The following is a 14,991-nucleotide window of genomic DNA, read 5'->3' as shown; positions in this document are numbered from 1 at the left end:
AAAAATAAAAATAAACAAAAAATAAAAATAATGAAAAAATAGCTAAATTAAGATGGTTATTGATAATAATTTGATCAGAGAGGTTTACATGGGAATGAGAGGATCAGACTAGCAGGACAGCATGGACTTTCAGTCAGGTTTCTTAGCAAGAGATAGCTTAAGCTTTCACACAAACTAGGTGACAACAGCATATTAAAAGAGCTGAATGGAACACAGGTGGGTGACACCTTATGAGACTGCTGCATAATACAGATGGATAAGCACCCATGAGACGCATGAAGTCAAAGGGTCAGATTTATACTTTGGGTCTTGGCAACAGGCTGTAGAGATCTAATGGTAGTGGCTAAGGGAAATGGAGAACTTAGAAAATATTCAAGGGTGGTAGTGAGACTTGGGTTTGAACTTGAATGGTGGGTACATGATGACATTTTACAAAAAAGGAAATATAAAAAACTAAAAAGCTTTTACAGAAATTCTGTATGTTTTGAGCTTGTTAAGTTCACCATGTTTACAGGAAGTCAGGAATAACTAATTATGAAAATCTCAGGTGGCAAATTCAAAGCTTGAAGCCAATGATTAATACTTTAAATACATACAGAAGAAAGAAGGGAAGATAATGGAAGAAGAGATGAAAGAGCAGTGGGGAAAGAGGCCATAAAATCAGAGAAGAGTCAAGAAAGAATCACTTAGCATGGTTCTAAAGTTGTCCATATCTGGAACCTATTAAATTCTGGAAACCTGCTGCTCTGTGTGCCCTTCCATAGCCTTCTGCCTGCAAGAACCTAATTTAAATTGAAGATCCATCATTTCATTATGCGTGGCAAACCATAACAGAATTCAACGATCATTTCTCTACCACTTACTGCAGAAATGGCTGGTCCAGGCGTGCTTTCCCCTCAAGCTACTCACGATGACTAGAACCTTCTCTAGGAGAATTGAACCAATACCTCTCACTGTAAGAGTCCTGACGGAACAGTCAACAGAGGTTAGAAAGAAAAACAGGAAACAACAGCAACAAAAAGAGCAAGACAAAACAAAACACTGCCTTTGATTATCTAATTAAGTCCCATATTTTTACTTGTTGCTAAATTAACATTTACAGTATTTTCAGTAAATTATATTTTATTTAAAAGTGACTAAACAGGAAAGACAAAGCAACAACTGAACACTGCTCATTACTAAATGAAGCTTCCAGTGCTGGGAATGGGTTAGAGCTAATTAAATTAAATTAAAAGGTGCCCATGGGAACCCTCAAAAAACCCAAGGTGTTGTCAAACAATTGGTTACTCTCAAAAAACTAACTAAACTAAGGCCCTACTATTAAAGACAAGAACTACACAACTCATTGAACATGAAGAAGTCAAGTTGGTGGCTACCCAGAATTTTTACCCCTATGGATTAGTGGTCATGGTACTTGGAGGCATTCTGCATGCTACAAAAGGAGAAAGGTATACACCAATGTAAAAACAAACTCTTCAATCTACAATGACCTGCCTATAAGATATGCTAGTACAACAGTGATACAAAGCTTGTGGGAGTAACCAACAGATATCCGATTGGATTTAAGACCCACTCCATGAAACTGATCCCATTCTAATACTGCTCAGGATGCCAAGAACCTGAGACTACATAGGTCAGGGGCCTAGGGAAACAAAGCAAAACAAAAACAAACAAACAAACAAAGACTACTGTTCTGCTTAAGGAATATAGCCATAAAATGACTACTAATGACATTCTGATACACTCACACATCAGTCTTGTATCAACTGTCATCAGAAAAACTTCCTCCTAGGGTTGAAGAGATGGTTCAGTAGAGAGAACACTGGCTGCTCTTCCAGAGGACTGGTGTTCAACTCCCAGCATAAACACAGCAGTTCATAGCTCTCTTTGACTCAACTTCCAGGGGATCTGATACCCTCACACGGACATGCATGTTGGCAAAACACCAATGCATATAGAATAAAATAATTCATTAAAAAAATTTTAAAAAGAAAAGCTTCCTCCTACAGTAGATGGATGAGAACTAATTAGACACCCCCGGATACATGGTGTGCAGAGTGAGAGACATTGGAACATTCAGTCATACTAAAGGTAAGGTCTCCATCAAATCCCTTCACTCGGGGATCAGGAAACCTTGCTGTAAGGATTGGGATCATAAGAGTCAGAGGGGAGGGGACAGAGGACACCAAGGAAACCAACAAAGCCTTCTAAACACAGCAAGACAGACCCATATATGCACTCACAGAACTGTGGCAGCATACACAGCACCTGTACCAGATGGAGTCCCAGTCTTGAGAGAAGAATTAGACACATGTACATCTTTATCCCTAACCCAGAAGCCATCTCCAATTAAAAAAAAAAAAAAAACACTCATAAATGAAACACCAGCTCCCTTCAGCAGTCCCTCTGGGGGACCACTTTTAACAGCAGGCCCCATGCTCAACAGTAGATGTCCAACAAAAACTAACTCGATGGCAAATGGCATTTTTTATCGTTCTTTGTCAGAGCCCTTTTTTTCCTTTTTCTTTACAGATCCTTTTTGTATATATTATGGTTTCCAGTTTTGTGTTTTTATGAGATTCCTGTGTGTGCTAACATGTGTGTCTCTCTGTCTATGTGTCTCTCATGTTTTTTCTTTGGCTCTTTTTCATCTTTTGTCTTGTCCTATTCTAGTTTGTTTGTTTGTTCTGTCTTATTTTATTTCGTTACTTTTCTTTAGATTCCTGTTTGTTTTCTAGGAAGAGACAGAGAGGGTGTGGCTTTGTGTGGAAAGGGAGGTGGAGAGGATCTCAGGAGTTAGAGAAGGGGAACAGTAATCAAAATATATTTATGAAAAATATATTTTGTATAAAAAATAAAAATGGAAGTTCTTTTCCTGATAATAAATAAATTCTCAGAGGATATAACAGAACAGCTGACATTCTCTAAAAGCAAACCTGAAAGTAATTGAGTTTTGTATTGTACTTTACAAAAGAAAATAAAAAACAGTATTTATTTGTTAAACTTCTTTAAAGAGTAAATATCCCATTTTGGGAATAAAAAGCAACTATTCATTAATTAGCATATTTAAATTATAGTGCACACTAAAGAACTGAGATGCCTATGAGAAAAGAAATAACAAGAGTGTCAATGGTTCAAAAAGGGAACCAGAAACTGAAAGTTCACGTTACAGAACCATGTTAAATATAATCCATTAGAATAAGCAAACACAGGTTTCTGGATCCTGAAATTCTATTAAAATGAAACAAAGTTACAATGTCTCATAAGAACAGAATGGAGCTATCAGAGCTAGAATATCTCAACTTCTTGCTTTAATCAGAAAACAGATGAAATAATGACAACTGATGAGCCAACAGAGGATTCTGTTTCTTTTCTACTGTTGCCTGGAAGAGAAGAAGGCTAAGGAGCCAAGTGAGGCCACATTATCTTTAATTCCAGTTCACATGAGTCTGGGAAATCTAAAACCAAGATATTCACAGTCAGCTTTTCTCTTTCTTATTCTTATACAACACAAAAGAGACCCCCAAAATAGTAATCTTTTAGGGAGCAACAGAAAATATTAAAAATCCCTTACTTATACTTTAAGAACTTGTAGAGAGGGTGAAGCTATTATAAAAATAGAAAATCATCTATATGAAAAAAATATCAAATAACATTCTTCACTACTAGAGACACACTATTTTTTTTTAAATCAACATAAAAATGGATTGCAGAAGCATTCTCAACTAGAATACAACAAAAAGACAGGAGGAGGGCTGGAGAGATGCCTCAGAGGTTAAGAGCACTGTCTGCTTTTCCAGAGGTCCTGAGTTCAATTCCCAGCAACCACATGGTGGCACACAACCATCTATAAAGAGATCTGGTGCCCTCCTCTGGCAGGCAGGCACACATGCAGGTGGCACACTGTATACATAATAAATAAATAAATCCTAAAAAAAAAAAAAAAGAACCAAAAGATTTGAAACTTAAAAGAAAAAAAAAAAAGACAGGAGGAGCTTGAGGCATGGCGAGCAGGTATAGTGCTTCATGATGAGAATGAGGATTCAAGTTCTGCCTGAGTTCAGATGTCCAGAGTGCAGGTAAACAGCCAGCTACAGCAGCACTACTCTCCGTGCTGGGGATGTAGAAAAGGAAGATTATTGGAGCTCGCTAGCCAGGGACTCTATATTTTGTCTAGTGAGTGAGCTCTGGGCCAAGTCACAGATTCTGTGTCAAAAATAAGGTAGAGAAGCCATTGAAGAAGACATCTAAGATCAACCTCTGGGTTACACATGCAAGCCTGCATGCACATGCAGCAGACACAGATACAGACACACAGAGACAAACACAGAGACAAACATAGATACACACACACAGACACACACCCAGACACACACACCCAGACACACACACCCAGACACACACACACACACACACACACACACACACACACACACACACACACGCATACCCCCCCCCCCAAAGAGATGGGAATAGGAGGTCATGCCCATTCTGGTCCATCAAGGTACATCTTGTCTTTACAAATGACACGGATATGAAATATATTTGAGAAAATAGAAGTTAGATAAAGATTCAGTCTACAAGGTGTAATTTCTGACTAGGCATTAAGGGGGTAAAGGGGGTATGAAGAAAAATCAAAAAGAGCAAATTATCAAACAAATAATGAAAGAGGATTCCCAGAGCCATCCTTATACTCTACGTCTACTGGCTCTGCTTTTTTTTTTTCCTGTCAAATTTGACATTAAGTATTTCCCTTTCTAAATAAATACATAAATAAATAAATAAATAAATGGGAAAGGGCTACTAAATGTCTGTGTCTCATAGTCATACATTTCGCCTGGCAAGTGGAGGAGCTCAATTTCTGCCAATCACCACTGGCTCTGTTCTGTTAAGACTAAGTCATTTCTAATCCAGTCACTACAGGCAGAGGAACACCCTATAGTCAATGGTTTTCATTTAGACTATGAGGTTATAATCAGAGACAAGCTTTCAAAGAGATATTCTGTCATTAACTAATTATGGAAGAGTTACAGGAAAAGCATTTGTTAGTGATCAGTAAAACATGTGGTGCAAAATACAAAGTATAAGAATTTGAAAGGACTGCCATCAAGAAGTTTCTTAAAGAGTCCACTGAAATGGAGATAATGGGACGACATATGTAAAACTTACAAAAGTGTAACATGTTAGGAATAAACAGTGAAAACAGTAAGTCCAGGGGCTTCCACTACTGTATTAGCACTCAAAAGATTAAAATACATTTTTTGTTTGGTTGGTTGGTTGGTTTGGTTTTTTGTGTTTTGTTTTGGGGTTTTTTAATTTAATTTTATTTAAATTTTTTATTTTTATTTTTGCTTAGAGCAAGTTAAGACAAACTTGGAAAATTACAGCCTTTCTCAGTTACTTTTTTGTCCACAATTGCTCAGTTATTCATTAGAATATGAGACCTCTGCTGGAACCCTTGTACTAGGGTCTCACAAATGCATTTAACTCTAAAAGCCTAGCTATACAACTTCTTTCATAAAAGTAATATATTTCTGATATTGATGCCTTTAAAATATCCTATAGTAAAATTAATATTTTTACACAGGAAAAGAAGGAACTATTTAGTCCCAGACAACTTGATAACATCTCTTTCAACTATAGTTATAATTATCATGTATGAAATTCCAAAGCAGAAGTTGTCAAGATTTAACATTAGCATTAATTTATGTCATAATTGACGGTTACTATGAAGATAATGGCAAAGCATCCATTTCTCCAAAGACAGCACAGAGAGAAAGGGGATTTCTTCTTAATTACTACTAATCTGCTCACTTTTAATTAAACTGATTAGTAATTTATTATCGTCCCCATGCCTGGATGGCTGTTATTATCACAGGGTTTCTCCAAAGTTACCACGTTTGTGATTTTTAAGCAATCCAATTATTTCTAGTGCAAATTCCACCATTTTGTAATATTGATTTATATTGAAATGTTAATATTCATTTTCACTGTATTCTGAAGAATAAATGTGAAAACACAAGATCTGTATTTGGTTTCTGCATCTCCAAGTGTGCACTGTTCACTGCACCTTTCCTGAGAGACAACCACTGGGCGCAAAAGTCTCGCCCTCCGCTCTTGTTAGGAGGACACAGTAGTTAGAGGGAATACAGGGCTTCCAATGACAGCTTCCACAAGGCATTCACTTTGGATGCTCTGGGACTGAATAGCAAGGTACAAAACAATAGCTCCCTGTACTTCTTTTTAAGAAAAAAAAATGCTCTGACATACAAAATAGAAACTGTTTTAATCAAGTGACTTAAACATACTTAGGTATCTTTTCTTCATCAAAATTATGAAACAGTATAAAGCTTTGATTAATATCAATTATTTGAGATTAGGAAATGTTCACTACAAAACTTGGGCGCAGGTTCACCTTCCCTAAGGAGTAAAGAAATGCAATGGTACAGGAAAGGACATAACATTTTCTTTCTTTCCCCTGTAAAAATACTAAGATATTCAGTACACCCTGACAAGTTCCCTATCAGTATGCCTTATATGAACTATGTATAGCTGCTGAATAAACACTTGTATTTAGGGATGAATACCAAAGTAGCTGAATATGAAGTAGTTGATTATTAATGAGAATGCAAGAATGATTGTTCAATATAATCTCCATTAACATTTACTAAGGGTAGTTTCTACTAGATAGATGAGCCCACATTTCTCCCCAAAATTTTGTGTGCTGAAACTATTCATGAATGAATGATGGACAACAAAGCAATACATCCAGTGGCATATTTAATTCATAAGTCAGGCAGATTTACGCAGAGCTCAGCATCTGACTTCCTTCTGGTGTCCATATCTGAGAGAGCTCACTGACCGTCACTAACTGTCACATGCAGTACATGCTTTGGCTGGCTCCTGCGATCAGGTGCTATCACCCAGGCATCACTACACTCCTTCTTATGGCACTCTTCAACATTAGCCATGTTCTTTATCTGTTCTTTTTCTTACTCTTGTGTTACAAAGTGTAAATGGGCTGGGCATGGTGGCGCACACCTTGAATCCCAGCACTTGGGAGGCAGAGGCATGCAGATTGCCATGAGTTCGAGGCCAGCCTAGTCTACAAAGTGAGTCTAGGACACCCAAGGCTACACAGAGAAACTCTGTCTTGAAAAACCAAAAAAAAAAAAAAAGTAATCTAATCAACAAACAGGACTCATCAAGTTGTTCAGTAGGGATTCCAAACGAATTTGTTAAAGAAGAGTGAATGTTATTTTTTCTAATACTCTGAAGAAAAAGAAGTATCATTTGACAAGGGAGCTGGAGAAATGGATAAGCAGTTACGTGCACTGGTACCTGGCACCCACATGCTGGTTTATAGCCATTTTTAACTCTAGTTCAAAGGAATCTAATTCCTTTTCCTGGCTTCTGTAGGTGCCAGGTACATACATGGCGAACATACATGCAGGCAAAACACACATACACATAAAATTTAATAAAAAATACTGAAAAATATCACACGACAAGCCTACATGCAAATCTATACCCAAAGTCTTATTTTGACATAATCTAATATAAAAACATACTAACAAGTTTTTTGTTACATTCTATACCCAAAACAAAATATTCTTTAAAATAATAAATAAAATAAAATATTCTTTGAAAGAATAGTTGGGCTACAAACAATTGCAAATTATTTAATATTGATTAACTCAGTAAATAAAAGTTACAAAGTTCAAAAGGATAAAAAGTTACTCTACATACCTTAATGAGTTTCAATAGTTCATAGAGATCTTCAACCTCATCACCATCACATTTGGTATACATCCTTCCTGTGTCTAAGCTCCTTCCTTTGATGGTTCTGCGGTACAGGGGCAGAGCCATTGCTTCGGCATACAGGTCAATGGCATGGTGACCCACTGTCTGATACATGTAGCTATCCAGTTCATCTGACTCCACTGTAATAGTTAAAGTAGAAATGATTAGTAAGACAGAGTAGAACAAACAGACTTTAAGAAGGAGCTTGTACTACTTGAAGAATAGTCAACACTAAGTTTAAAAACATCCCATATCTTCCTGCATTGATAGGTGCAATAATATGTAAGCATTGCCCATTTGGCCACAGCTAAATTTAATTCACACTAGTCATCTGTGCTTATAATCATCAGCAGAATTACATTTATATTTTTAAAATGATATATATTCAAAGATAAGAGTAATGCATCCAATAAATTATTAATTTTCATTCAGGTTACTCAAAGTCATCTAGACTTTTTGTTTGTTTTCAAGGCAGGGTTTCTCTGTGTAGCCTTGGCTGTCCTAGGCTTGCTTTGTAGACCAGGCTGGCCTTGAACTCAACAGAGATTTGCCTGCCTCTGCCTTTCTGAGTGCTGGGATCACAGGCATGAACCACACATCCAGTGCCATCTAGACTTTCAATAAAAATTTTAAAATAAATATCTGCTTACTAAGTGATACATATTTGGCAGAAAAAGTTAGATATACTTGGTATGTTTTAAATCAATACATCAAGAAAGCAGATACATGTAAATTTAATGTTGTTAGAACAGTTGCAAATATGTTTGGAAACATGATGACTGTATCTAATCAATGATACAACTACCAATTGTCTTCAAGTTCCACACATAGCATTATGGGTAAAGCATTCATTACAGCATTATTTGTAATAGATTAAGAACTATATTATAGTCACAGAATAAAATGGTATGCATTTTCCAAAGTATGTTCTTCAAAATACGAACCCTCTAAGATATTAATATTTAAAAGATGGGGGGAAGAGATTACATATCAAATAAGCTAGGTAAATTATTCTAAAGAAATGGCTTTATTGAAAATTTTCATAGACTAATATAGTTTCAGTTCCTCCAGTAACAGGACAGTGTATGAGTGACCTCTCAAAATGATCCGCATACCACTTACATCTCATACAGGAAAGAACAGGAGAAATGACATTGAGAGTAATATTTAGTGCTATTGAAACTGTATACATTATGTTAAGTTTCAAAATAATAGACTGAAAAATAATTTTGACAGACACATATGTCCATGTATATTTTCAAATGTGGAAACACTCTATTAAAGGGAATGAATAACTGTGTAAATATCTTTCAATAATCAGTAGCATCATCCTGAGCTCCGTCATTTTGGCTCATCAGATCTGCCCACAGCTGCCTGGCTTCCTACAAAGCAATACTCACACCGTCACTCTAAGCCCATTCCTCACCCCAGCATGAAACCGAGATTCCTCACATCACCCTAAAACTTCACTCTACCTTCGTCCCATGGTAGAGTAAGTCTTAATATATTTTTATTAAAGGATATTGTCCAAATCGATATATTGAAAGAAACTTTAGCATCATAGGAAGAATTAGTACAAATACTAAACATTGTAACGGCTTCAAAAGCCGACATATTTTCATCAGGGCTCCGTGTAGTCCCTACCACAATACAACTTCACTAGTGGAAGCTACACAGCGGCGACTGGTGTGAGAGTAAACAAAACCCAAAGGCTCTACTGTGGCCTAAAGCACTTCAATTAACACACCACAAAAGCTCCTACTACAGACTTAAAGGGATGGCTCTGTAAATTTTATGACAACTGCACATTATTCTCATTGATGGGAGCAAATTCTTTCCCAGAGTACCTTCTAAAAACCCATACTGTGAAAAGCGTGATTAAGTTGTGAATATATTATACACAGCTTTGCTCTTCAGTGGAGCCATGCATTCCTCAGTGAGAGTGAGGTTGCTTTCAGTGCATTTAAAGAGAAAAAAAACATTCAGTAACTCATTCAACAGTTCCAACATCCTGCTGCTGACTTTAAGTCAATATTATCAAACCCTGTCCGTCTACTGGCTCATAACAATCTATGCTCTTTTACACCAGTTACCGAGCATCAGCTGATAGTCCCTGATTTTTAATTCATAATATTCTAATTGCATTTATTATTGAATCTTTCATATAACAATATTCTAATAAATGTTCCCATTCTATTAGTAAGTACAATTTAAACAATATACTTGCTTTTCATTTTACTCTTCTGCCAGCAAAACGAACACATGGGACATTATATAATAATGATCTTGTATGCAATAAACTAATAACTCATGGTGAAAACTAGACACAAGAAATTCAAGGGAGGGAAATTACTTTATATGTACACTGTACATTCGATGAACATAAACACGTACACTCTTTTACACCTGGTAATTATCAAGACCTGAAAGGACTCATTCACCCAACTGGATGCAAAGGATGGACAGGGTCTCCGCTACAGCACACTTGGTAAGGGAGTTGGCTGCTTCTGTACAATAAAAGCCGCAGCAGTCCTACCATCTTCAAAGACTTTTCTCATATTCTAAGTTAGAACTACAGTCCTTCTCAAAAAACTCGTACTTCTAAAACCTAGCTCACTCATCACCAGAGCCCAGAATAAAATCCTAAAGTATAAACTTACCTCCACATCTTTGTAAGCCAGTTCCCTTTCTTCCTATAAAATACTACCAATCTCCATCTTTGCACATCACTTTCAAAATTATTCAAATATACCGAAGTAAACCAGCTAATTCAAATGAGTTCAATAAACTGTGAGCGAGCACCTCGTACAGGTCCAGAGCACTCAAGGGCTGACAAGCACTCAGCACGCACAGCGAAGTCTGAGTTACCACATCTCCCTCTCAAGAGGCTCATAATCTATTGGAGGGTGCAAAGGGAAGCCTTATATGCTTCACTACATTTAAGATACCTACGGGCATCTTTTTAATAGTAGCATTCACATATCATAAACTAAGAACAAATGGGGCATCAGGCTGTTTCCTACTGACCTGCTATAATGAAGTTGAGTTGCAACTGTTTAGACAATGGTCCAAAAAAGTCACACACTTACCTTGGTTTTCATCCGGTCTTAAATTTGCTAATGCAACAATGTGATGCCCTGCAGCAATGCACTGCATCATGTTGTAACAGCTGTCCTTCCCACCACTGGAAAACAAGTCAGTGGGAAGAAGGGTATGAACATCAGGCTCCTGATCACCATTAAGCACAGAATCAACGGACATCAAAATCAAGCACATTATTACTCTGCTTTTCAGACTCCATGAAGGACTGCTTCACAATTGCAGTGCAGCAAGACACACATTTATAAAGAGAAAGAAAACTGAGTACATAAATCTGAATGTCTAAGGTTGCTACTTCTGGGAATTTATCAAATCACATGCCTTTACAATACAGAAGTCCTAAACAAGATATATTTCCGACAGTGGCTTTATGAAAGATGAGGAAAAGTGCTGTACACATAATTTATTCAAAATGATACCCTAGTTAAATACTTATTTCATATATTCCTCAGATGATCGTTTTTAATTAAAAAAAATCTAGGGGCTACATAGATGTCTCAGTGGTTAAGAGCATTGGCTCCTCTTCCAGAGGACTTGGCTTCAATCCCAAGCACTCACACGGCAGCTCACCACCATCTGAAATGCCAGTTCCAGGGCATCCAATACCCTTTTCTGGCTCCCAGGAGCACGAGGTGTGCAGATATACAGGCATGCAAAACACATAAAGTAAAACATTTTTTAATCTGTTCCAACTATATGAAACCAAACTGTTGGCTACCAATCCCCATCAAACGATGATATTAAATATCTAAATCAAAATCGTGTAATAGACTGTGATATACTTGCTTCTAAAGTCTATACAATGAAAATACAAATGCTGACACACATCAATAGTCAATCACTAGTATATTTAATACCTTGGCCATCACTGTCTAGACAACTTCACTGCAGATTCCTCCGGAGGAAGAGAATGCAAAGGGTAAGGAATATATATTAAAAAGCCCAGGATCCCTCTTTTCAGATATGCCCTAGGTCTGTCTTCATAACCTTCTCTATTGGATCCTATTACTACGTTTCCCCAAAACAAGAGACAAACAAGCAATGTCTTATATGTTAAAGATTCAAGGGTGAATCATTACTTAAACTGATGGTTTAATATACGTCAACTCTATAAGTATGGTTTCAAAGTATTTCCCAAGCTGTGTTCTCTAGAACATGGAGTACTGGAGTACTCAGAGAGAGTACTCTTTCAAGGTTAAAGAATCACAAAGATGCTAATGACTCTCCTCTCTTCTTACAACTCCACAAGGCAGCGAAGAACAGTCAGCCCTCTGTCAACCCTGCTGTGGATTTCACATCTATGGGTTCAGCCCATTATAAATCAAGATTGGTTCAGGGGCAGACATCTGTACTGCACATGTTAACTATTTTCTTGTTAATTCACTAAATGATGCGATATAACAGCTATTAATGTAGCATTTTATATTATACGCATCATGGCATCTAAAGATAGCTTAAAGCATATGGATGTAGGTTCTACATATCATTTTAAACAGAGACTTGGTTACTAAGGATTTGGGTATCCATGGGGGTCCTGAAAGCACTCTCCCATGAGTACCTAGGAACACTGTACCTGCCTTCTGTAGTTAGCAGCTTTGTGGAGTTATCAGAAGATAGTAACATCATTAGCATCTTTCAGATTCTTTGACCTTGAAAGCTCACCCCCCCTTTGAGTACTTCATTATATTTCCTTAAATGGCATGAAATTTACCAGAACTGGCATTTCCTGTCACTACAGAGATACTGAAATATGGCTTATTAAGAGTCTCTAAAAAAAAAACAAGAAACAACAAAAAAAAAAAAAACACTGTCAACTAGCATCAGTTACCTTGGTCATTAAACAAAAATGTTTGTGTATGCTTCATTGTGCTAGCACAATGGGATTGTAGCAATGTAATGGAACTCACACTTTTCTATGGTCTAAATCTCAAGAAGCAATATATTTGAGGGCTTTAAACTTTGTCTCTGAGACCTACCCCATGGAGAGGTCTGACCACTGTCACTATTAATGATACTCTGCTATGCTTGCAGACAGGAGTCTAGCATAACTGTTTTTTCTGAGAGGTTTCATCTGGCAGCTGATAGGAGACAGATGCAGAGACCCAAGGCCAAGCAATGGGCGAAGCTCTAGGAGTTCTGTGGAAGAGTGGGAGAAAGGATGGAGGGAGCCAAGAGGTCAAGGATACAAGAGAAACCTATGGAGTTACCTAACCTGGGCCCATGGGTTTGAACCACCAATTAAAGAGCTTGCATGGACTGAACCTAGACACCCCACCTATACATATGTAACAGTTGTGCAGGTTAGTCATCCTGTGGGTCCCCTAACAAGAAGAGCAGGGACTGTCTTTGAACCTGTTATCTACTGCTGGGTTACTTTGCCCTAGCTGGGCTGTCTTGTCACTCTCCAGTGGGAATGGATGTGCTTAGTTCTGCCATGACTTGAGATACCAAGGTGGACCAAGGAGATACCAACTGGGGGCCTCCCCTTCCCTGGGAGGAAGGAGAGGGAGAACGGGATGAGGGGTGTTGGGGGTGAACCTGGAAGGAGAGGAGGGGTTGAGATGCAGATGTAAAGTAATTAAATAAATAAATGGAAGGGGGAAAAACTTTTTATTACTGCTAGCGTGTCTCTGTCATCTCACCATACGGGCTAGGTATGCTTATCGGCTGTGGTACCTTGGACTTCTAAATAAGTTACTGTAGACTTCAAACTACTTTTGTAAGTACGGATCAGTAGGGTAAATACTTGGGCTCCAAAGCAACGACATCAATAACATCTGGCATAAAACTAGCACAGTTACAACTCCACCAGGAGGGGAATATACGTCAGCAGCTTGAGTTCCATTGCAGGTATTTAACACATATGAGCCAAGCAATCTCAAGCCATCTAGGGACCCCATGGCCATCCCTGCCAAGCTAGGGATGTGGGATGTGAGGTGAGAGAGAGGTAGCATTTCTGGGAGGGGTCAGGCCAGAGATAGCCTAGGGGAGAGATCTCTAAGACTGAAGGAAACTAGAGGACAAAAAATACGGAAACAAGTTAATGAAATTAACAGCATCTCTCAAAGTTCAGAACGATTAAAAATCCAACAGGCGTGGTGAGCTTGCGCCCAGAGTTGAGAACCCTGGCATCAACAGCAGTTCGCCTTTGCCTAGAATGCCAGAGAGGAGGCGCCTGCCAGGACCAGAGGGGCCGAGAACAGTAGATCGCCCCGCCTCTTCCGGTAGCCGGATCAGCAACCCGCCCACGCGGCTCCCCGAGAAGCCGCTTCTGAGGCGTTTTACTATGGCCTAGTCAGGACTTGGCCTCGCCCAGGAACAGGGAGGTGGCCCCCCCCTCCTCATTACCTGATCAGGGCCGCGACCCTCATGCTGGGCACAGTGCGCGTGCGTGCTGTAAGCACAGACGCCAGGCCCCGTCCCGTCCCGTGGCGGCTCGACTGACAAGCGCGGGTCCTTGCACGGGTTGTCTACTGTGCTGCCTGTCCGCGACCAAGCCTACTTTCCCTTCCGGCACCTTGCTGAACACCCGGATTTAGAGGGTGGGTCGTCTCAGCACCTATCCCCTGCTACCTTGATATACTGGTCTGGGAGCAGCGGGAGCCGGAGGAGGTGGCGCGTGGGGATGGAGGGAGGTGGGGGTGGGGCAGGCGGAAGGTTAGGCATAGCCTAACCACCTAAGTAAGGGCAGTGACGCTCCAGGGGAAAGGGCACAGTCCTTGTTAAGCAGCTTGAGGGTGCTAGGATTGCCTGGGTAGCCGGTTCAAAGTCAAAGGCACAAATGCTGACCTTTGAAACACTGCCCTCGTAAGGGGATTTAGCCTCTCTCCGTTCTTCATCAGCTCCAAGAAACAATCAGCCAAGAAACCAGTAATTCCTGAACATTTTCACCTCTGAGACTTGCATCTCTGCCCATTCAATCGAAGAGGCTATAGGACCTAGGACTCCTGTACTGTTTTTAGTATTTTCCCGATACAGAACTGAAAAATTTGCACTCCAGAACCAGAAAGAAAATATAATTTCAAATACATTCGCCAGTAATTATTCAGTGTTTTGAATATACTAGAGACTGGAGTTCCTGGAATCAAC

General features: G+C 38.9%; 1 protein-coding gene across 1 annotated transcript in view; it reads right to left on the bottom strand.

Annotated features, from left to right (window-relative positions):
- Nucleotides 1–14,435, bottom strand: part of DPH6 (diphthamine biosynthesis 6) — a 119,878-nt gene extending 105,443 nt beyond the window's left edge. The window contains exons 1-3 of the mRNA XM_084777899.1: nt 14,251–14,435; nt 10,893–10,987; nt 7,750–7,943 (exon numbers count right to left, since the gene is read on the bottom strand). Of these exons, the coding sequence (XP_084634025.1) occupies nt 7,750–7,943; nt 10,893–10,987; nt 14,251–14,273 (312 nt within the window). The 5' untranslated portion in view covers nt 14,274–14,435. The remainder of the gene's footprint in view (nt 1–7,749; nt 7,944–10,892; nt 10,988–14,250) is intronic.
- Between the last annotated feature and the right edge of the window lie 556 nt (nt 14,436–14,991).

This window comes from Acomys minous (assembly GCF_964271855.1).
Source record: "Acomys minous genome assembly, chromosome: 3".
NCBI classification, from domain to species: Eukaryota; Metazoa; Chordata; class Mammalia; order Rodentia; family Muridae; genus Acomys; species Acomys minous.
Note: the sequence above shows the minus strand (reverse complement) of the source record. Positions and strands in the feature narration are given on the sequence as shown.